The sequence below is a fragment of the Saccopteryx leptura genome, chromosome 5, assembly GCF_036850995.1.
Source record: "Saccopteryx leptura isolate mSacLep1 chromosome 5, mSacLep1_pri_phased_curated, whole genome shotgun sequence".
NCBI lineage: Eukaryota > Metazoa > Chordata > Mammalia > Chiroptera > Emballonuridae > Saccopteryx > Saccopteryx leptura.
Genome location: NC_089507.1, coordinates 197,135,183 through 197,156,978, shown reverse-complemented (window position 1 = coordinate 197,156,978; position 21,796 = coordinate 197,135,183). Strand labels below are relative to the sequence as shown.

The 21,796-nt window shown below is 45.6% G+C and overlaps 2 protein-coding genes across 2 annotated transcripts in view; one reads left to right on the top strand and one right to left on the bottom strand.

Annotated features, from left to right (window-relative positions):
* Positions 1-213: 213 nt before the first annotated feature.
* RTF2 (replication termination factor 2) overlaps positions 214-21,796 on the top strand; it is a 28,022-nt gene continuing 6,439 nt past the window's right edge. The window contains exons 1-5 of the mRNA XM_066387434.1: positions 214-358; positions 2,455-2,549; positions 3,603-3,696; positions 6,540-6,679; positions 9,948-10,026. Coding sequence (XP_066243531.1) covers positions 290-358; positions 2,455-2,549; positions 3,603-3,696; positions 6,540-6,679; positions 9,948-10,026 — 477 coding nt within the window. The 5' untranslated portion in view covers positions 214-289. The remainder of the gene's footprint in view (positions 359-2,454; positions 2,550-3,602; positions 3,697-6,539; positions 6,680-9,947; positions 10,027-21,796) is intronic.
* Positions 10,048-19,284, bottom strand: LOC136406986 (beta-1,3-galactosyl-O-glycosyl-glycoprotein beta-1,6-N-acetylglucosaminyltransferase 7-like). The gene is given in 4 exon segments (XM_066387433.1): positions 10,048-10,130; positions 10,875-11,365; positions 11,367-11,898; positions 18,433-19,284. Coding segments are annotated over 3 exon segments (987 nt in total). The 5' UTR covers positions 11,843-11,898; positions 18,433-19,284; the 3' UTR covers positions 10,048-10,110.

Below are 21,796 nucleotides of genomic sequence, written 5' to 3'. Positions count from 1 at the left end.
CACCGGAAAGAAGCAAGGGCAGGTCGTCTGGGGGCAGCAGAGGAAATACTGAGCAGGAGGGCCTACCATGAGGACCCGCTAGCGCCTTGGCAACCCACGCTGCGGGGCCACGCCCAGCGCTTAGCAACGCTCTCTATGGCAACCAAAACTGGACAACGGACCCGCCCCGCTGCGTCGCGACTAGCGTGGTGCGTCACAGCGCCGCGCCGGAAGTTACTGAAGCCGTCGCCAGAGACCCCGGAAGTTGGCTCTGTGGAGGATTGTTGCTGACTCTGACACCCGGCTTGCGATGGGTTGCGACGGGGGAACAATCCCTAAGAGACACGAACTGGTGAAGGGGCCTAAGAAGGTTGAGAAGGTCAGCTACTTGGGCCCGGCGGGGTCTGGGGATGGTAGAGCTCCTTGGAGCGCGGAGAGGCGGGGGTTGGTTTGGGGCCCATCGGTTTCCACACACAGCTGAGCTCATTTATCCTATTTAAGAACTCAAAATTAACAACGGACCTTTATTGCGTGCTTGCTCTTGCCATTCACCCGGAAGTATGGGGTGCCTTGTGCTGTTCTCACATCGGTGCATACTGTCATTATCTTCACTTTGCACACATGGAAATTGAAAGTGAAAAGGAGAAAGTTGAAACGCTAGTAAGTGACAGCTGTTGTCTATCGAGCTTTGTTATACAATAGCATCATTTCTCAGGGCAGTCTTCCCAAGTCGTTCCCTTATCCCCGTGAGACCAGGTCGTCCTCTTAAAACTGTATTATCCCCTGTACACTGCGTTCGTGGTCGATTAATGTCGGTCTCGGGACAGTAAGCTCCTGGTGGCAGAGTTTGTGCCTTTTCCGTCTCTACAGGTATCAGAATTTCTAGCAGACTAAATACAGGATAGTGAATTAGTGAAAGAGTGAACAATTCCTAATTCTCACAGGTAATTGATCAAATTATATACCATTTCCATGCTATGACAGGGAACTTTTGCCAGCACTATGACCAGGCTCTCACAGCCTGTAAATAATGAAACCAAGATTCCCATTCATTTACTCAGGATTTCAAAGTTAAGACTAGTAATTGCTTTTTAATAACAGAAGGCAGGTAAAGCACCTCATTCATACAGTGTTTCACTGCTGGCAGGTTTCTCCGTGCTCCACCGCAGTGTGAATTTTGATAAAAGCTCTTTAAATTGCCGACGTGTGGCTTTGGATCTGGGCGATGATAGACTAACAGTTGCAATAGTGTGGGTTTGGCTTGGTTCGGTTAGAAATAATAGAGAGTGGCGATTAAAAAAATGGTCTCCAGCCTGACCAGGCGGTGGCACAGTGGATAGAGCGTCTGACTGGGACGCAGAGGACCCAGATTCAAGACCCCGAGGTCGCCAGCTTGAGCGAAAGCTCACCAGCTGGGACCCAAGGTTGCTGGCTCCAGCAAGGGGTTACTCCGTCTGCTGAAGGCCTGTGGTCAAGGCACATATGAGAAAGCAATCAATGAACAAATAAGGTGTCGCAACGAAAAACTGATAATTGATGCTTCTCATCTCCCTCCGTTCCTGTCTGGCTGTCCCTATCTATCCCTCTCTCTGACTCTCTTTCTGTCCCTGTAAAAAGCATGGTCTCCAGTGCCAGACTGCTCTTATGCTCTTATTCTGGCCCTTCATCTTCTTGCTGTGTGGCCTCTTGATGCCTCATTTTCCTCAACAACAAATGTAAAAATTCTGAGGCACAGGATGTTTATGAAGGAAAAGAAACAGCTTAGTACATACAGTGTCTGGAACACAGCAGATACTTAAGCAGTTCTTGCTGCAAAAAAATCAAATTTAAGGGACTTTTTTCTATTTCTATTTTTTCCCAAATGTGCCACCTGATTACATTGTTCAGGCTTGGCATTTTAGGAGGTGGAAAGAGTGGGACATGGAATATTTGTCACTCGAAGGTTGTGGAATGTCAGCATCTGGATTCTCAGATTTTAATACGGTGGATAAGATTTGATATGCCCCCTAGTGAACAGTTTTTTTAAAAATCTGTTAAATTAGTGATGTTATAGTTAAATAGATTTTGTGCTGAACTTTTAAATAAGAATGCCTATCTTCTCAGTTCTTAGTCCTTAAATTCTGCTGAAACTTTGGAGCCTTTCCCATTGCTAGAAATTAATCCATACTGCTTGCTTTTTCTGTATGGCTTCCCTAATTTACTGTTAAGATACAAATATTAATATTTACATGTAGTTTGCATAAGCAATTTAATAACTTGATGTAAATTGTCTCAACATAGGTGTCATGTTTACAGGGGACTTTGACATAGTATTGATTACTTGACTTTTCAAATCCCAGCTTCTTTTGTCACTATCTTTGTAAAAAAAACAGTCATCACAGTGCGATAATACAGAATAAGCCTTTATATATAGAACTGTGGACCATATGTTTTTCAGAGATGAAAAATAATTTAAAAGTTTTTTTTTTCTTTTAGATTGACAAAGATGCAGAATTGGTGGCCCAATGGAACTATTGTGCTCTAAGTCAAGAAATATTAAGACGACCAATAGTTGCCTGTGAACTTGGCAGGTGTGTTTCCTTAATCAAGACAAGTTTTTATCAAATGATTTTTAAAAGAATTTTAACGTGTAAATGCAGTTTTTGGTTCATCAAATGTGAATTAGTGCAGGCAGATTTTTGAAGTGTAGGTTATCATTCCCTGTGGACATACTTCTACACTATCTGTTCAGTTTGGTGTATTTAATACAGGGGTTGATAGGAGTCAAGTTATAAACGTAAATGTAGGGAAGAGCCATGTGGGGTCATTGGGAATGGTGGGGTCTGGGGAAGCTGGGAGAGTTCATGTCCTGTCTAAAGGGGTAGGTCCAGCCAGTTGTGGCAGTTCAAGAATGTGGGCCTAGGCCCTGGCCGGTTGGCTCAGCGGTAGAGCATCGGCCTGGCGTGCAGGGGACCCGGGTTCGATTCCCGGCCAGGGCACATAGGAGAAGCACCCATTTGCTTCTCCACCCCCCACCCTTCTTCCTCTCTGTCTCTCTCTTCCCCTCCCGCAGCCGGGGCTCCATTGGAGCAAAGATGGCCCGGGCGCTGGGGATGGCTCCTTGGCCTCTGCCCCAGGCGCTAGAGTGGCTCTGGTCGCAGCAGAGCGACGCCCCGGAGGGGCAGAGCGTCGCCCCTGGTGGGCGTGCTGGGTGGATCCTGGTCGGGCGCATGCGGGAGTCTGTCTGACTGTCTCTCCCCGTTTCCAGCTTCAGAAAAATACAAAAAATAAAATAAAATAAAAAAAAAGAATGTGGGCCTAGTGAGTCTAGAACTTCCTATTTTCTTTTCTTACTCAGAAAAAGTTAAAAATATATGCTTTTATATTAAATTTTCAATTTTTAAAAATCCTTGTTAAAGTCACGTTCAGCCCTCAGATTGCCAGTTTGCAACCCTTGTTTTAAACTAGTCTCTTTCTTTGTATCTGGAAATAGTTGAGAAAGGATTAATAAGTTTACATTTTTAGTGAGGTTGGGAATTTCTATTATCAAATGTAAAATGTCTTTGGATTGTACTCAGTTTAGTCTTCCTTTATGTAAAGGTTCATTGTTGGCAGAATGGTTTGACTAATCTTTATTGTTGCAGACTTTATAACAAAGATGCCGTCATTGAGTTTTTACTGGACAAGTCTTCTGCAAAGGCTCTTGAGAAGGCAGCATCTCACATTAAAAGCATTAAGGTAAGACAGGTGATTCCAAAGTGCTCCAAGGGTCTCAGTGGTTAAGGGTTATCTTATAGAATTCATATACGTATATTCTAGATTGAACTCAGATATTTGGAATTTAAGTCCCACCAGGCCAGCTAACAAACGTGTCATTTGGGATAGTCACTTAAAGCTCAAGCCAGAAGGTCCCACACCTGTACTTTCTGCATTATAAATCTGTTAGGATTTAATATGCGTCAAAGAGTTTTGAAAACTCTTAATGTACTGTATAAATGGTGGGATACCTTTTTTTTTTTTTTTTTACAGAGGCAGAGAGAAAGTACAGAGAGAGAGTCAGAGAGAGGGACAGATAGGGACAGACAGACAGAAACAGAGAGAGATGAGAAGCATCAATCATCAGTTTCTCGTTGTGGCACTTTAGTTGTTCATTGATTGTTTTCTCATCTGTGCCTTGACCTTGGGGCTACAGCAGACCGAGTAACTAACCCTTGCTCAAGCCAGCAACCTTGGGTCCAAGCTGGTGAGCCTTGCTCAAACCAGATGAGCCCGCACTCAAGCTGGCGACCTCAGGGTCTCGAACCTGGGTCGTCCGCATCCCAGTCTGACACTCTATCCACTGCGCCACCACCTGGTCAGGCTCGGGATACCTTATTTTTGTAGTTAAAACTCAGTTACTTGAATTTTTTATTCACTTTTATAGACACTTTTATAAAATTAGAGAATTTTATAAAAGGACCACTGTTAAATCATCATGGTTTTATCTCCTGCTGCCTAGAAATTCTGATTGGCAGTTCAAGTTCTTTCATAAAAGTAGAAATACAAGTATTTAGTAAAGGAAGTCTGTTGAGAGGACAAAATTTTCACATTTGGTCAATGGGAGGAAAATCAGAAAAGTAGTGAAGAATTTGAGAGCCATTAAGCTTGTCTAGGACTTCATCTCTCCTTCATTTAAATAGCTCATTGAGACCACAGAGCCAGCCAGGCCTAAAGCAGAACCAGAGCCCCTGACTCCTAGACTAAGGCTTTGGGTTTTTTATTTCTTTGTTTCTTTTTTTCCTTCTTTCTTTTTTTTTTAGCAGGAGGCAGGAAGGGAGAGTGGTGAGGAGCATCAACTTGTAATTGCAGCACCTTAGTTGTTCATTGATTGCTTTCTCATATTTGCCTTGACCCGGGGGCTCCAGCATAGCCAGCAACCATGGAGTCATGTCTACGATCCTACACTCACACTGGAGACCCCACACTTGAGCTAGTGAGGTCATGCTCAAGCTGGATGAGCCTGTGCTCAAGCCGGCAACCTCAGGGTTTTGAACCTGGGTCCTCAGCATCCCAGTCCGGCACTCTATCCACTGTACCACCACCTGGTCAGGCTCCTTCTATTTCTTTTTGAATGTTTTATTATTATATTAGGCTTTTTGTTTTAATTCTTTGGGAGGGATTACAAGATATAGGATATGTTCATTTCAGGCAAATTAGTAATTCTGAAATGTAGCGAATCATAGTATAATAGAAATCACTGCTTATTTTTGTCATCTTTTGCCTTGGGAAGAAAATTCATTCCTAAAAAATCCATGCTAACATAGTTATCTAAAAAATGTGATTATCGTTGAAATGTATTTATACAATTCTGTACTTAACTACAGTATTCAATTTATGTGGTTGAACTTTTCATTTTAATGCCAAAAAATGCTTCTTCCAAGAGTCTCTGAATTGTAAAAACAAAAAATTCAAGTAAAGTGATGCAGACGTACAAGATTATCATTACTGTCAGTGACTAGTCCACAAACATTCTGAGCAGAGTCCTTGGTGAGACACATCCAGCTGTAAACCAAGAAGCCTACCATGTGCATGGTGGTTTTCCTTCAGCCTCGCAGCTGCTCTCCAGAGTGCTGAAATCAGACAGGTGCGGTTAAAAATGAAAAAATGCCTCCAGTGCTAGAGTGGGGCAAAGTCACTCCTTGCAAAGTTGAATTTTTTGAAAACCTAACTGGCTGAATCTTGGAATATGATGGTATTCTCTGGCTAATATTCTGCCCTGGACTCATTAGACCATGGCCTCCAATTTTACTGTCTCTTCAACTGTTAAGTAAACATTGTAGTCAGTAATATGGAATAGCCTCTGTGTGCATTCATGAGCATGGAAAGAAATGTTCCTTTTAGGTGGAGTGATTTTTCATGTCAGAAGTTACTTTTCCTGGCCATGGCTGGTGGATCAGGAAATAGAGCCTTGGCCCAGCACATGGACGCCCTGACTTTGATTCCCAGTCAAGTCACATAGGAAAAGTGACCATCTGCTTCCCTCACTCCCCCTCTCTCCACTTCCCTTCCCCACTCCCCCTTTCTCTCCCCTCCTCTTCCCCTCACCCTCTCTTCCTCCTCTTCTTTTTCCGCTTTCACAGCCAGTGGCCTAATTGGTTTGAGCCTGGCCCCAGGTGCTGACAATAATTCTGTTGGAGCACATCAGCCTCAGGCACTAAAAATAGCTCGGTACTCAAGCATCAGCCCTAGATGGGGTTGCTAGGTGGATCCTGGTCAGGGTGCATGCGGGAGTCTGCCTCACTATCTCCCCTCATCTCACCTAAAACAAAAAACAAAGTTACTTTTCCTTAAAGAGCAAAATATTTGTGAAATAGAAATTAACTTACTTGCTAGTTAGTGAATTTTAAAAATCATGTTTTCTGTTACAATTTATGGTTTAATTTTATATCCATGTTAATTGATGGCCAAAGGAAAGTAGTTCGGAAGGAGGTTTGAATGGAAGGGAATAGAATAACAATTTCTCTGTTGATGTAGGTGGTTATGAAGGCTAATGGTGATCCATTTATCAAATAAGTTCTTAAAATATTGATGGTTTTTCACAGAATGTGACAGAACTAAGGCTTTCTGACAACCCCGCCTGGGAAGGGGATAAAGGAAACACAAAAGGTGACAAACACGATGACCTCCAGCGGGCACGTTTCATCTGCCCAGTTGTGGGCTTGGAGATGAATGGCCGACACAGGTCAGTCTGGTTAAGTACTAGTAGTCAGTACTGGTACTGGTAGGGTTTGCGCCGGAGCCTTACGCTCACACGGACTTCTTTAAGGTGTCCTTCAGTCGGGGCAGCACCGTAGAAGCAGCGGTGCTCATCATGACACCATGTTCACGTCCTGTCAGCCATTTGTAACGTGGCGTCCAAGTCCACTCACCTCTGTTGTCTGTGGCCTTCTGTTCTTCGGAGCAGAAGAACCTGAGGTAAAGAGGGATTTTTAAAATTTGTTATATGATGCTCATGAGACTTGGGCTGGGTTATCTGATCTGTCCCTATGGGCAAGAAAGCAAAGGGCAAATGTTTCCTATCAAACATCAGTTTTTCTATCCTTGTTAAAAACTATGCAGTGGAAAGTGTTATAGAATGTGTGATTGGTCAGTCAGCTGAAGGCCCACCTGATAATAAACAGTATGATTTGCATTTGTAGCTAAAAATCCTCTGACAAAAAAAAAAAAATATCCTCTGGCTAGAGCACCAGAAATCTTAAGGTTAATATTTATATAGAAAATGTAGCCGTGGCTGGTTGGCTCAGTGATAGAGCATCAGCCTGGCATGCAGGAGTCCCGGGTTCGATTCCCGGCCAGGGCACATAGGAGAAGCGCCCATCTGCTTCTCCACCCCTCCCCCTCTCCTTCCTCTCTGTCTCTCTCTTCCCCTCCCGCAGCCGAGGCTCCATTGGAGCAAAATATGGCCCGGGCGCTGAGGATGGCTCCTTGGCCTCTGCCCCAGGCACTAGAGTGGCTCTGGTCGCGACAGAGCGATGCCCCGGGTGGGCAGAGCGTCGCCCCCCTGGTGGGCATGCCGGGTGGATTCCGGTTGCCCAGGCACTAGAGTGGCTCTGGTCGCGACAGAGCGATGCCCCGGGTGGGCAGAGCGTCGCCCCCCTGGTGGGCATGCCGGGTGGATTCCGGTTGGGCACATGCGGGAGTCTGTCTGACTGCCTCCCCGTTTCCAGCTTCAGAAAAATACAAAAAAAAAAAAAGAAAATGTAAGTGATCTGTATGTCTCTCCCTTAAAAAATGTGAATGTTGAAAAGGTTAGTAGGTGTCTTTGTATAGAATGTCTCTTAAGCCGAAGCTCTCAACTCTTCCACCATTTACAAATATCTTTAATAGCTGGTAGTCTAGATGGAATCTTCCATCTAACACATTGCATGTTGAAAGGTAGTATATTTTCACTCAGTAAAGGGGAGAAAAGCATCTTAAGTAAGTAAAAACTATAAACTATAAACAGCCACAGTCCATCTGGCACATTTGTGTCCATTCATCTGTCAGATGTATGTGTGCTGTACGTGGCAAAACACACCAGAGAGAGGAACTGCTCAGAAACGGAATAACCTTACGACTCTGTTATTCTTCAGATAGTCTGAATTTAAGTCATTTAGGCCTCTCTCTTCATTGTGGAGTGGTGACTATGTCAGGTGATGGACGTGTTAGTTAGCTGGATTATGCTGATCATTTCACGGGGTGTGAGTGTATCAGATCATCAGGTTGTATACCTGAAATATACACATTTTCTATTCGCCAGTTATACCTAAATAAAGCTAAAAATAATAAAATAGAAAGCTAAAGTTCACTATTTGGGTCAAGCAGGAAATATTTGGGAACCAGTCTCTTACACCTAATTCCCCCTTCCCTTGGCCCCTGGCAGCCACCAATCTGCTTTCTGTCTCTATGGTTTTACATATTCTGAGTATTTCATATAAATAGAAGCATATAGTATGTGACCTTTTGTGTCTGACTTCCCACTTCTTTTTAAGAAAACCATGGTTCACCCCAGAAGAGGAACTTAGCAGGACAAACTCAATTCCCAGGTCCTGAGCAGGGATTACCTGGAGCCCGCTGCTCTGATTGTGGCTTCCTCCAGTTCTCTCCCTTTCGTTTGCTCTTCCTCTTTTTTTCTTCCCAGTAATCAGCTTTGCCTGTTTTGGCTCTGCCCTCCTCCTAGTAGGGCCTTTGCACTAGAAAATTCATTTGTTTGTATATTTAATAAAGATTTAAATATATAGAAAAATATAAAAGAGCTAGTAGTATAATAAAAACATTGAGCCTTTGTTTAAAGAAAAACAGTTTCCTAAAGTACTAATAATTAGTATGCATCTGTAGAATAGGATTTTTTTTTGGTCCTAAACAACATTTAATGAACTCAATACAGTGTCATGAGTTGGGTTTTTGTCAGGGCAGTCTGCAGCTGCTGTAATCCAGGAAACTGGAGAAACTTCTAATGTGGAATTTTTAGATGGGTATGTAAAGTAAAACGTGAAAGTGCATTTCGCCCGTTTCCCCCAGTGCTGGCCTCCAGAGGTGGCAGTATCAGCCACGAGGTATTTAATGTCCCCTACAGACCCTCCCAACACCAGCACAGCCCACTTCCCTACACCTCTGCAGGCGGAGTTATCAAACAGTCGTGGAATCATACATATTTTATAAGCTTTTTTTGCTACTTCTCTAATTTGAACATGTTTTTATGGTCTTACACAGAGATTTACCGTATTTTTTAAACACTGTATGAGTGTCCATAATTTTCTCAGCCATCCCCTGCTAATGAACATTTAGGTGCTTTTCTCTCTTTCCCTGTCCCAGGCAGTGCTGTTTGTAGTATAGTGCTCCACCTGGCACTGTCACACTGTCCTCCTAACATGTGTCCCCGCTCTGTACTCCCAACCCACCAGCTCACATGCTGCTTCCACAGACATCAGCCCCTGGGTTCCTGCAGCCCCTTTGTTGTTGCCCGAGAGGGAAAGCATTATGTCGTCGTTTTGAAACCACTTCTTTAATCATTGAGTATAGGTGCCTGTCACATGTGTTGGCTGTTGGTATTTCCTTTGTGAGCCACATGTTAATGCCTTTGCCCAGTTTTCTGTTTTCTTGTCATTATTACTTTTGATACCTCTTTTAATATTCATAAACTCTGAACCACATATATGTTTAAAATATTTTTTCCTGAGTACTTATTCTGTGTTTTGACTTTTTACATTTATAGTGTTCTTGTAAATCTATTTATTTTTATTTATAGGGAAGACTTTATTCCAGAGGCTTAAAGCAAGGTCACAGGAATGGTACTATTATTGCCTATGTTTGTGGCTTTAATTTACATATATAGAAATGGAACCAAACATAACTATTTTTCTTTGTGGTTCTTGGCCTTTGTGTAAACTGAACAAGTGTTAATTGCTAATGTGGGTAATAATTTTTTAATTATCATGGAACTCATTCTCCACGTTGGACTGTTTCTCCAGGTTTTGCTTCCTGCGGTGCTGTGGCTGCGTGTTTTCTGAACGAGCCTTGAAAGAGATAAAAGCAGAAGTTTGCCACACAGTGAGTTGTTGACAAATACCAGCTATTCCTTCTCAGTAGCTGAGGAAATGAGGTGGTTTAGGGTCCTTCCCTCCATGTGTCATGTCAGCACCCTCCGGTTCTTTCTGAAACGTGAGTGTAGTTAGTTGTTATTCTGCTTACAGCCCTTCCACAGCTTGTCACTGCTGGGAGTACAGACCCAGACTTTCTCTTGTGACATGTCCCTGCCTGCCTGTCCTGCTAAGACCAAGCTCAGGCCACTCCCGGAGAGCTGATCTTTGTCGTGTGCCTTTATTCCCCCCACCCTGACCCGCCAGCCTGGAGGGGGCCTTCCCAGGAACCTTAGTTGCAGAGTGACTGCTCCTCGGTGGACCCCGCCTGCTCACCCTTTCCCCCGTTTGCTGGGCACCGTGTTATCCCAGCAACCTCATCACAGTGTGATCGGTGGCTATGTGGCAGTTTCCCTGCTGGACCATGGGCTCTTCCTTATCTTTTTTTTAAATAAGGTCTTTTTATTCTCTAGAAGCCCCTAGCACAATGCCTAGTACTAGTTGGTACCCAGTAGTGTTTATTAAGTGAATGAGGGGATGAAGAACTTTCCAAATATTTGCACTCAGAATTTTCAAAAGGCTCTATTTGATGTGTAAATGCTTCTTTCTGGAGAGGGGATAAAGACAGCCAGGCGGTTTGGGAACAGGGCTGTCTCAGCGAACTTCAGGCCCTTGTACTCCCCTAGTGGTAGGTCTTGTCAAGTATAGAAGTACTGACCACGCCACATAAAAGTGAAATAGAAAGAATCTTCAATTAAGAATTAACTTCTACTGCTGCCTCTCATCTGCGCGCACAGCGTATTGCTGGAGTTTTCTTACCTTTTATTCGGTTCAGAGTCACCCAGTAATGTCGCTCTGGGCAGCGAATATCTTTGGACCACTGAAGCATGTCTCTTGCACGGATGTCACTCAGTACAAACTGTACAAACTTCCTCGTTAGCACATAGTAAGTGCTTCCAAAGTAAATTGTTAAGTTATGGGGTGGTTCCTCCTTGAATCCCTTGTTTGGAGATACATAGACATTCCCTTCAGGGGTGGATTTGGGAGGACTTTGGCTTGTCTTGGATTTAATGTTTGCTGGTTGGATTACTCCAGGAGTGATATTTTTATCATTCCATTTACTTCTGATGTGGTGTATGATTTCTCTGTTGGTTTTGATTGGAAAATCCTGTCTACAAAGATTACTGACATAGTTCCATTGAAATTTGGACTGGACTAGATCTTTCATACAGTTAATTTCTGCCTGTAGTCTTAAAAAGCCAGTATTAGCCCCCTTCTCTCTTTTTGATGAAATGAAAATATTTTCAAAACTTAACCAGGGTCTGCACAGCAGTCATATGCTTTTGGGGGGCCTTTTCATCAATGTGAATACAATAAACATTTTGAGGAACATAAATAGCTCTGAGAAGCTGCACAAACATGGCCAGCTCCTTATGACCAGTTATAACATATGCCAGAGAGAAGTTGCCCTCCTCTGCAGACAAGGGTCTGCATATGAAATGCAACCCCTGGGTCATCCAGGAGCAGTTTCCTGCTGTGTGTAGGTGAGCAAGTATTTCCGATTTATGAGTGTTTTTACAAAATTTTGCAACTTGGGAGGCTGCCTCTTTGCCTTCAAATAAAGCTGAACACAGTTCGTCTGGATAAAAGCCGCATTCCACTACTGCCGGGTAGGTGAGCTTCTCTTCCGATTCCTCTGGTGATGGATTCCTTAAATAAAGAAAAATGGACATGCAGATGGCTGTGCACAGGAGAAGCCCAGGCTTGCTGGCTTGCAGCTGACTCATGTTGTATGCTCCAAATGCCTTCTTACCATGGTTTGAAATGTTTTTCTTTAAGCTTCCTAAAATAACAACAGATAGAATTTAGGGTGTTGTAAACCCTCCCCCCAACTTTATTAAAGTACTAATACTTAAAGTGTATGCTTTAGTCCAGGCGTCCCCAAACTACGGCCCGCGGGCCGCAATGCGGCCCCCTGAGGCCATTTATCCAGCCCCCACTGCATTTCTGGAAGGGGCACCTCTTTCATTGGTGGTCAGTGAGAGGACCACTGTATTTGGCAGCCCTCCAATGGTCTGAGGGACAGTGAACTGGCCCCCTGTGTAAAAAGTTTGGAGACCCCTGCTTTAGTCAGTTTTTATGTGTGTCTGCGCCTGGGAAACCGTCCCCACAGTCACAGTGACAGGCATGTCCCTTACCCCTCCGCCCACCCTCCGTGGACAGTCACTGACATGCTGTCACAGCAGACCTGTTGGCATGCTCTATGTTTTGTATAGACGGACTCACACCCTGCACTTTGCCTGGCTCATTTCCCTCCAGATAGTGACTCTGGAGTTCATTTACATTGTATCCCCACCGCCCCCTTCCCATTGCTGAGCAGTATTCTGTCATGGACATGCCCCGCCATGTATCCGTGCACCTGCCGGTGGACACGAAGTGCTTCCAGTCTTAGGATATTATGAGATGCTGTAAGCATTTGTGCACATGTCTTTGTGCGGACTTCTATCTTTGTTTCTCTGGGGATAAATGGCTGACTCCTCTGTGGATGTTTGTTTAACTCTTTCAGAAACTTCTGGCCACAGTTTTCCAGAGCAGCTTGTACCATTTTTCATTCCCACCAGCAACGTCTGAGAGTTTTTGCAACTTGGTTTGTTTCAGTAAAAGTGTGTTGAATGCCCCTAATGTGAAACGTTGTAGTATATACCTTTAAAGCCATTTTTATAAATTACAGACTAGTTTTTATCAACACAAAACCATCATTATAATGCTCACATTTTTTTTTTTTTTTTTTGTATTTTTCTGAAGCTGGAAACGGGAGAGACAGTCAGACAGACTCCCGCATGTGCCCGACCGGGATCCACCCGGCACGCCCACCAGGGGCTACGCTCTGCCCACCAGGGGGCGATGCTCTGCCCCTCCGGGGCGTCGCTCTGCCTCGACCAGAGCCACTCTAGCGCCTGGGGCAGAGGCCAAGGAGCCATCCCCAGCGCCCGGGCCATCTTTGCTCCAATGGAGCCTTGGCTGCGGGAGGGGAAGAGAGAGACAGAGAGGAAGGAGGGGGGGTGGGGGGTAGAGAAACAAATGGGCGCTTCTCCTATGTGCCCTGGCCGGGAATCGAACCCCGGGTCCCCCGCACACCAGGCTGATGCTCTACCGCTGAGCCAACCAGCCAGGGCCTTATAATGCTCACATTTTGTCTGGCCTGTGCTGGCTCAGTGGATAAAGCGTCGACTTGGAATGCTGAGGTCACCAGTTCGAAACCCTGGCTTTGTCTGGTCAAGGCAGATATGGGAGTTGATGCTTCCTACTCCTCCCCCTTCTCTCTCTCTCCTTTCTCTCTAAAAGTGAATAAATTAAAAAATCTATAATGAACACAGTTCAATCTGGTCTCTAAAATAAAACCATTTTTTTAAATACTTTATTGATTTTACAGAGACAGGAGGAGAGGGGAGCATGGAATGGGAAGTATCAACTCATAGTTGCTTCATGCTAGTTGTTCGTTGCTTGCTTGCTGTATGTGCCTTGACCAGGGAAGCCCAGGGTTTCAAACCGGCAACCTTGGCATTCCAGACCGAAGATTTATCCACTGCGCCACCACAGGCCAGGCTAAAAGAAAACCATTTTTATAAAAAAAAAATTTTTTTATAAAAATAGAAATTCAGCAGGAAGAAAATACCTTGTTGAAATGAAATGAAAGTAAATTTTTTAACTACTTCTCGTTTAAGAATTTTGGCTTCAGGTAAACTGGGCACTGTCATGTGTTAACTATTCTCCTGTACTTAAGGGGTTTTTGGTTTGTCGTCTTGGTTTTTGTTTTTAAAATTATGGTCATGCCTGACCAGGCGGTGGCGCAGTGGATAGAGCGTCAGACTGGGATGCAGAGGACCCAGGTTCGAGACCCCGAGGTCGCCAGCTTGAGCGCGAGCTCATCTGGTTTGAGCAAAGCTCACAAGCTTGGACCCAAGGTCGCTGGCTCAAGCAAGGGGTTACTCGGTCAGTTGTAGCCCCACGGTCAAGGCACATATGAGAAAGCAATCAATGAACAACTAAGGTGTCACAACGTGCAATGAAAAACTAATGATTGATGCTTCTCATCTCTCCATTCCTGTCTGTCTGTCCCTGTCTATCCCTCCCTCTGACTCTCTGTCTCTGTAAAAAAAATAAAAATAAAATTATGGTCAAAGTGAAACATTCTGGTCCCATCACAGAAATGTTAGTCCCACTTCACTGACAAATTAAATTATACCCATGTAATCCCCAGAGCCCAGGGGGTATTTTCAGTAGTTTTCAATAATTAAATGAAGCCAAGTCTCGTGTGTAATCCACTGTCCTTCAGGGTCAAACGGGCACGTGTTTCTCCTCCCTGACACAGAGACCCACGTGAGCTGCCCTGCCGCCTTCCTCCCTCTGGTCCTGTCAGTGCCCTGTTCACAGTCGCCCACCTGAGTCTGCCTCCTCGCTCGGGTTCCGTTAACACTTAGAAATAGACGTGCACGGCCCTGGCCGGTTGGCTCAGCGGTAGAGCGTCGGCCTGGCGTGCGGGGGACCCGGGTTCGATTCCCGGCCAGGGCACACAGGAGAAGTGCCCATTTGCTTCTCCACCCCTCCCCCTCTCCTTCCTCTCTGTCTCTCTCTTCCCCTCCCGCAGCCAAGGCTCCATCGGAGCGAAGATGGCCCGGGCGCTGGGGATGGCTCCTAGGCCTCTGCCCCAGGCACTGGAGTGGCTCTAGTCGCGGCAGAGCAACGCCCCGGAGGGGCAGAGCATCGCCCCCTGGTGGGCAGAGCGTAGCCCCTGGTGGGCGTGCCGGGTGGATCCTGGTCGGGCGCATGCGGGAGTCTGTCTGACTGTCTCTCCCCGTTTCCAGCTTCAGAAAAATACAAAAAAAAAAAAAAGAAATAGACGTGCACCAGAATGCCCTGTGTGTGGAAGCTCGCGTCACCGGGGGTAGCTGTGTCATCACCGGTGTAGCTCTGTCGTCACTGCTCCACACAAGCACTGAGGAGCCAGCCAGGCTGAGCGAAGCTGCAGAGTCCGCCGCTGTTGAACCTGAATGTGCGGGTCCTGCTGTTGCTCTCGCTGAACAGCTGGTGGAGAAGGGACGAGTCCCACAGGCGTCCGCTCTGGAGGGCCCGCAGTCTTTCCTTTCTAAATAGTGAGGGGCACCATTTTCAGTTCTGCAGACATTTCCTAGCCTTGGTTTTTGGTGATGATTTTGTTGTGTGTTTGTTTTTAGATCATGAAGTCAGCTTTGTGGCCATAGTCCAAGTGTAAGTGTTATACGTGTCACTTGCACTAAGTCCATTTCCAAGAAATGTGTTGTTACCCAAGGCTGAGGGAGCATGCAGGTCATAAGAAAGTACAGTCCTGCTGGGTTGTGAACTACTGTTTTCCTCCACAAAAGGTTATATTGAAAATATTTGTTAATTGTAAAGGCTTCAGGAGAGTGGCAGGTCTCCGTGTATGTTCAGAAGCAGATAAAAACCTTTCCAGACCAGACCCGTTTTCCCCATTCCAGTGTCCTCTTTGCTTGTGTATTACTGAAAACACAAGTTCTTCTAAAATTGTTTGTGTGTATGAGAGAGCGTGTGCGCATTTTAAGGTTTTTCTTCCTGTGCTGTCATTCCTTAAATTACATTTCCTGGGCTTTTATATACTTTACTAAGCTTTTAGTCCTCCACATCAGCATCATTTTGTAGGTAGCATCACTAAAATATATACAGTGTACAATAAAATTAAATAGCTTCCAAACAATGAATAATGTGTTTTGTTTTGTTTTTAAAGAAGTCTTTTTTTTTTTAAATTAATTTATTTTTTACAGAGACAGAATGAGTCAGAGAGAGGGATAGACAGGGACAGACAGACAGGAATGGAGAGAAATGAGAAGCATCAATCATTAGTTTTTCATTGCGCGTTGCAACACCTTAGTTGTTCATTGATTGCTTTCTCATATATGCCTTGACCGCGGGCCTTCAGCAGACCGAGTAACCCCTTGCTGGAGCCAGCGACCTTGGGTCCAAGCTGGTGGGCTTTTCCTCAAACCAGATGAGCCTGCACTCAAGCTGGCGACCTCGGGGTCTCGAACCCGGGTCCTCTGCATCCCAGTCCGATGCTCTATCCACTGCGCCACCACCTGGTCAGGCGAATAATGTGTTTTTTGTTTGGGGGGTGATTTTTAGCAAGAGAGAGAGAGACAGACAGACAGGAAGGGAGAAAGATGAGAAGCATATCATCTTGTAGTTGTGTCACTTTAGTTGTTCATTGATTGCCTCTCATACACGCCTTGACGGGGGTTCAAGCCGAACCACTGACCCCTTGTTCAACCAGCGACCATGGGATCATTTCAGTTATCCCGTGCTCAACCCGGTGAGTCTGCACTCAAGCTGGATGAGCCCATGCTCAAGCCAGCAACCTTGGAGTTTTGAACCTGGGACCTAAGCGTCCCAGGTCAATGCTACTGCACCACCAGCAGTCAGGCTGAATAATGTTTTGAAAATTATACATTTAGTTCACTGAAGACATATCACATCCAAGAGATAGTGTAGAATATCTTTCAGTAGAAATAATCACCGAAGTTATGGTTAAGGGTGGTATTTAAATATTTTTTCTCCCCTCCCTTTTTTATAGTGCTAGAATCTCTATAACAGAAATGATGTCCAATTACAGTTCTCAGAATGGGATTGTTTTACATTTTATGTGTTTGTCCAAGCATAAAATACTTTCAATGAGTAGTTTCAAAAAACATCACTATCCTAATTAGGGCCAGTAAGTTTTCCTCCTTTTCTTTGCCTTCTGCAGTCTCTCCCTGCCCTCAACAAGCCCTAACAGCCAAAAACAGAAGTCAGCAATATCGATTTGGTATCGAGTATCACTGCTACCACACTTCATTTAAGGGCATTTGAATTTCATTGTGATAGCATTTAATTTGTTATAAAGACTCTTCAGGGGGAGTTGACAACATCCCATGTAAACTCTTTCTGCTGTTATACTTTTTTTAAAAAAGGTAATTCCAATTCCCATGAGCAAATAGATAATGAACAGGCATCTTTAAAGACAAACTTAAAATATGTTGCCATATATTCTAGAATATTACTGTTTAGATCATTAATCCTAGCTTACATGGATTAAACAACTTATCTCCCACTCTCTGGTCTGCAGACGGGGGTCTGACAGTGCCTGCCTCACAGGGACCCCAGCATGGGGGCACGGAGCAGACGGATCCCCCACTCTCTGGTCTGCAGACGGGGGTCTGACAGTGCCTGCCTCACAGGGACCCCAGCATGGGGGCACGGAGCAGACGGATCCCCCACTCTCTGGTCTGCAGACGGGGGTCTGACAGTGCCTGCCTCACAGGGACCCCAGCATGGGGGCACGGAGCAGACAGTGACGAGCCTCCTGCTGAGCCTGGCCGGGAAGGGGGGTGCTCAGTGCTTGTGTGGAATCGGGGTGCTTAGTGCCTCAGAGTAGTGTGGACCCCAGAACAGGAGTGTCAGGTGCTCTCTCGATATACTGTATGTTTGTCCTAAAAAAATAAGTCCCTATAGCACAGCATTGAAAATTTTGTATCTTATTTTGGCTGGGCTCTGGGCTCAGAATGATGTCCAAAAGCACCCTGCAAGTTAACACAGTATTTTCTTGAGCTGTTTAAGCTAATAATATTAGACTAACTTGAAATTAAAAGACAGTTCTTTCCGATGAAAGAGATGTCTTAATCAGAACATGCCTTTTCCTAAAATGCATTATCTCAACCACTTTGATATGAAGAGTGAAACTTTCGGATATCCACTCAAAACAACTACAACAAAAATAACATCTTTATTATTGGCACAAAATGCAACTGAGAACTTGGACATGGCCTCAAGGTTGACTCACTTATTTTCTCCCACGTGAGAAATGAACAAGTGGCCTGACCTGTGGTGGCGTAGTGGATAAGAAAAGCGTCGACCTGGAATGCTGAGGTTTCGGTTCAGAACCCCGGGCTTGCCTGGTCAAGGCACATATGGGAGTTGATGCTTCCTGCTCTTCCCCTTTTCTCTCTCTCTCTCTCTCTCTCTCTCTCTCTCTCTCTGTCTCCCTCTCTCATCAAATAAATAGAAGATATTAGAGGAATGAACAAGTGGCATTTCACATTGTAAACTCTTAACTGATCTCATACTTGAAAACATTTCACTCTTATTTTCTTTGGATTAAACAAAAAAAATGAGGACTGTTTTTTGAGAGAAAAAGATGCCTGCGACAGCTGCATTTTACAGTATTACTGGCATTCCAGTATTTCTATTTTAAAATCATAAAGGAGGCAGAGAAAAACATTTTGTTTCACTAATAATACCTGCTCAGCCTCTGCCATCCCTGATCTCTGCATCGGTGACAAGCACGTACCCAGAGCTGTCTTTTCTAGTCCGTGGGTGGGATCCTGCCCGGGTCCCTAGTCTTCTCCGTCAGGGGTTCCTCTTGCAGTGACTGCAGCTTAAGTCACACAAACAGAGTCGCTCGGCAGGTTTCATTGCCCTTCTGTCCCTGGAGGTTTCCGTCTTCATTCTGACACGTAGATTGGAAAGTAGCTGCTGCTCTGGGACCCTTACAAATCAGAGTGAGACGACAGAAACACCTGGCCCAGAGGGCAGGCCATGCAGCCTGGTTCTCCTATTCCGCAAGCTGGTGGCATCTGGCCGTCGTGGGTCAGAGCCTTCAAACGCCTTTCAAAGTAGGAAGGAGGTCAGATTTGGTTCTCTGGCCCTTTTTCATGAAAGGGATGATTAAATGCTTCCTAAGTAGCAATCAGAACAAACCGAGTGTGCCAGTTTGCTCTCCAGGGGGCCTGATTTCAGGGACAAGGGGGAAGCTTTGCCCCCTCTGTCCTCTGGCTCCACCAGGCGCCCACCTGTGCCAGCGCCTCGCAGGGGTGGAGTCTGCTCACTGTTAGTGCACCCTCCCTTTCATCAGCCTCCAAAGCTGGAGACTTGTGCCCTTAAGACCCTTCCTTCCACAGGCTTTACAGCTTCTCACTCGCCGGCCCCGTCTTCAGGGCTCCCGCAGACCCCTCTGGTAGAGCAGTGAGCCCGGAGATGTGACCCACACACACCCCGGGGAGACTAACCATCCTCGCGTGTGTCCAGACACGAGCTCAGTGCTTGTCAGACAAGCACAGGTTTGCTTCAGCTGCTGCCGGTGACTCCAGACAAGTTGCTTTTGTAGAACAAATGTTGCTGTTGCCATGGGAAGATTTCTTAATTGGACGGAAAGAACCAAGGCTGTTTACACTTAAGGGTTGCAGCATCGCTGTGTGTGTGGGATGTATATGCTTTTTATGCAGAACAGCTTCATGCAGCCTTGTGGTGAGACCCTGGGTATGTGTGTGTGAAGGGGTGCCGCTTCCACGAGGAGAGGGAACCAGAAAGGAAGTTCCTTTCATGTGTGGAAAGGCCCCCTGCCAGCCTGTGATGCTTACTGTAGCTTGTCCCTTACACCCTGTTTGTTTTAAAAATTGTCCTGCGGGTGCTATTGATCTGGCCAGCAGGTCCATTCATAATGTCTTGCCCTGAGGTAAGGCTTGTTGCACCTGTTACCTCAGGGCCTTAACCTGGAAGGAGGGAGAGTCTCTAAGCTAAAAAGCCTAGAGAAAGAAAAACTGCAGAAACCACGGTACTGCCTGTGTACAGCCTCCCACTCCTGTGGCTCTAAGGCAGTGTTCTCAACCTTTCTAATGCCCTGACCCTGCAATATAGTTCCTCATGTTGCGGTGACCCCAAACCAAAAAATAATTTTGGTGGCTACTTCATAACTGTAATTTTGCTACAGTTATGATTCGGAATGTAAATACCTGATATGCATTATGTATTTTCCGATGGCTTTAGGCGACCCCGCCGGGGTCGAGACCCACAGGTTGAGAACCGCTGCTCTAAGGAAAACACAACTGAAAACCAGGCTTACTTGTGGGGGTGGGGGACACCATGTAATCAGTGTACAGAAGGCTAATAGGTGAGGAAAAGGTTAAAAGGCATAATGTATCAACTGCTTGTACAAGTTAATTAAATTAAAATGTTTTTTAATGAGGCCTGACCTGTGGTGGCACAGTGGATAAAGCGTTGACCTGGACTGCTGAGGTCGCTGGTTCGAAACCCTGGGCTTGCCTGGTCAAGGCACATATGGGAGTTGATGCTTTCTGCTCCTCCCCCACTTCTCTCTTTCTCTCTCCCTCTCTCTCTCCCCCCCTCTCTCTCCTAAAATGAATAAATAAATAATTAAAATGTTTTTTAATGAAAACCTTAATAAATAAAGTGGACATAGCACATATACATGTAATTTACAAAATAGACTATTGGACATGAATGGCCTTTTTTCCAGTGCTTTCCTTTAAAAAATCCACATCCAGGGGACATAGGAATATGCAGTTTCTAGTCTGCTCTTTTTAAATATATGGTAAGGATATTCTGTGCTGTCAGAAATTCTGCAGGAGCCTGACCAGGCCGGCGGCACAGTGGATAGAGCATCGGACGGGGACATGGAGAACCCAAGTTCGAAGTGCCAAGGTCGCTGGCTTGAGCACAGGCTCCCTGGCTTGAGCGCAGGGGCGCTGGCTTGAGCATGGGATCATAGACATAACCCATGGTTGCTACCTTGAGCCAAAAGGTTGCTGGCTTGGCTTGAAGCCCAAGGTCACTGGCTTGAGCAAGGGGTCACTTGCTCTGCTGTAGCTCCCCCACCAAGGCACACATGAGAGAGCAATCAATGAACAACTAAGGTGCAGCATCGAAGAATTGATGCTTCTCATCTCTCTCCCTTCCTGTCTGTCTGTCCCTATCTGTCTGTCTCTCTGACACACTCTGTCTCGGTTAAAAACAAAATTCTAAAATAACTATGTACTCCTCCTGTTTAGGAATGTGTTATGATCTGTTTGACCATTTCCCCTGTTTTTTGGACATCTAAGTTAAAAGTGGTAAAAGGAAGCAGAATTTAAAATAAATATATGACTTTAACTGTGCAGTAACAGTAAACTTAGAAAAGTGCATTTGCAGGTAAACACGGGTGTTTTTTATAGTGTGCGTACGTCAAAGCAGAGAGAGGTCAGTCCTGTTGCGCCCCTGTGTCTCTGAAGCAGCCTGTCCCCCCTTTCTAAAGTGACCTCTGCCCTTTAGCTTGGCAGCGGTCATGGTGACAGAAACCTGCTGCCCTGGTTTCACTTGTCCTCCAGGGATGGGCCACTCCACTCCAGTTCCTGGGGTTAGGCAGAAGTCTGCCACGGCCAGGCCCACACCACACACAAGCCACAGGGCCTGTCGCCAGTGGGGGAGTCTTGTGCCCCGTATTCAGGGGCACCCCTGCTCCGGTCCAGGCAGTTGAGGCGTTGAGGACCTGGGTCTGGGGTTAGTGGATCTTTTAAATTTTGGAGAGAAAGACCAAGACATCTCAATTCTTAATGTGAGAGGTTTCCAACTTTTTATTGTTAGTGGCTAATCGACTTTAAAAATACAGCCGTGGGCATCCAGTATGCAGGACAGAGTCTGTAGTCGCATCCAGAGGAGAGAGCTGCGAGGCGTGCTGGGGAGACGCCACTGGGAGCCACAGTAGCCAAGGGGAGAGTGGGGCTCTCGGAACCAGGGGCGCCTTCCCGCCTTGGCTGTGTCCTCAGGAGGGTTACCGATGCCATGGCCCCAGCCCCATGGGCGTCACCCACCACCTGACTCTTCCCACAGGTTCTTTTCCTCCCCTTTCCAAGGAGGACACCCCCAGCGGAAGGCTCTGC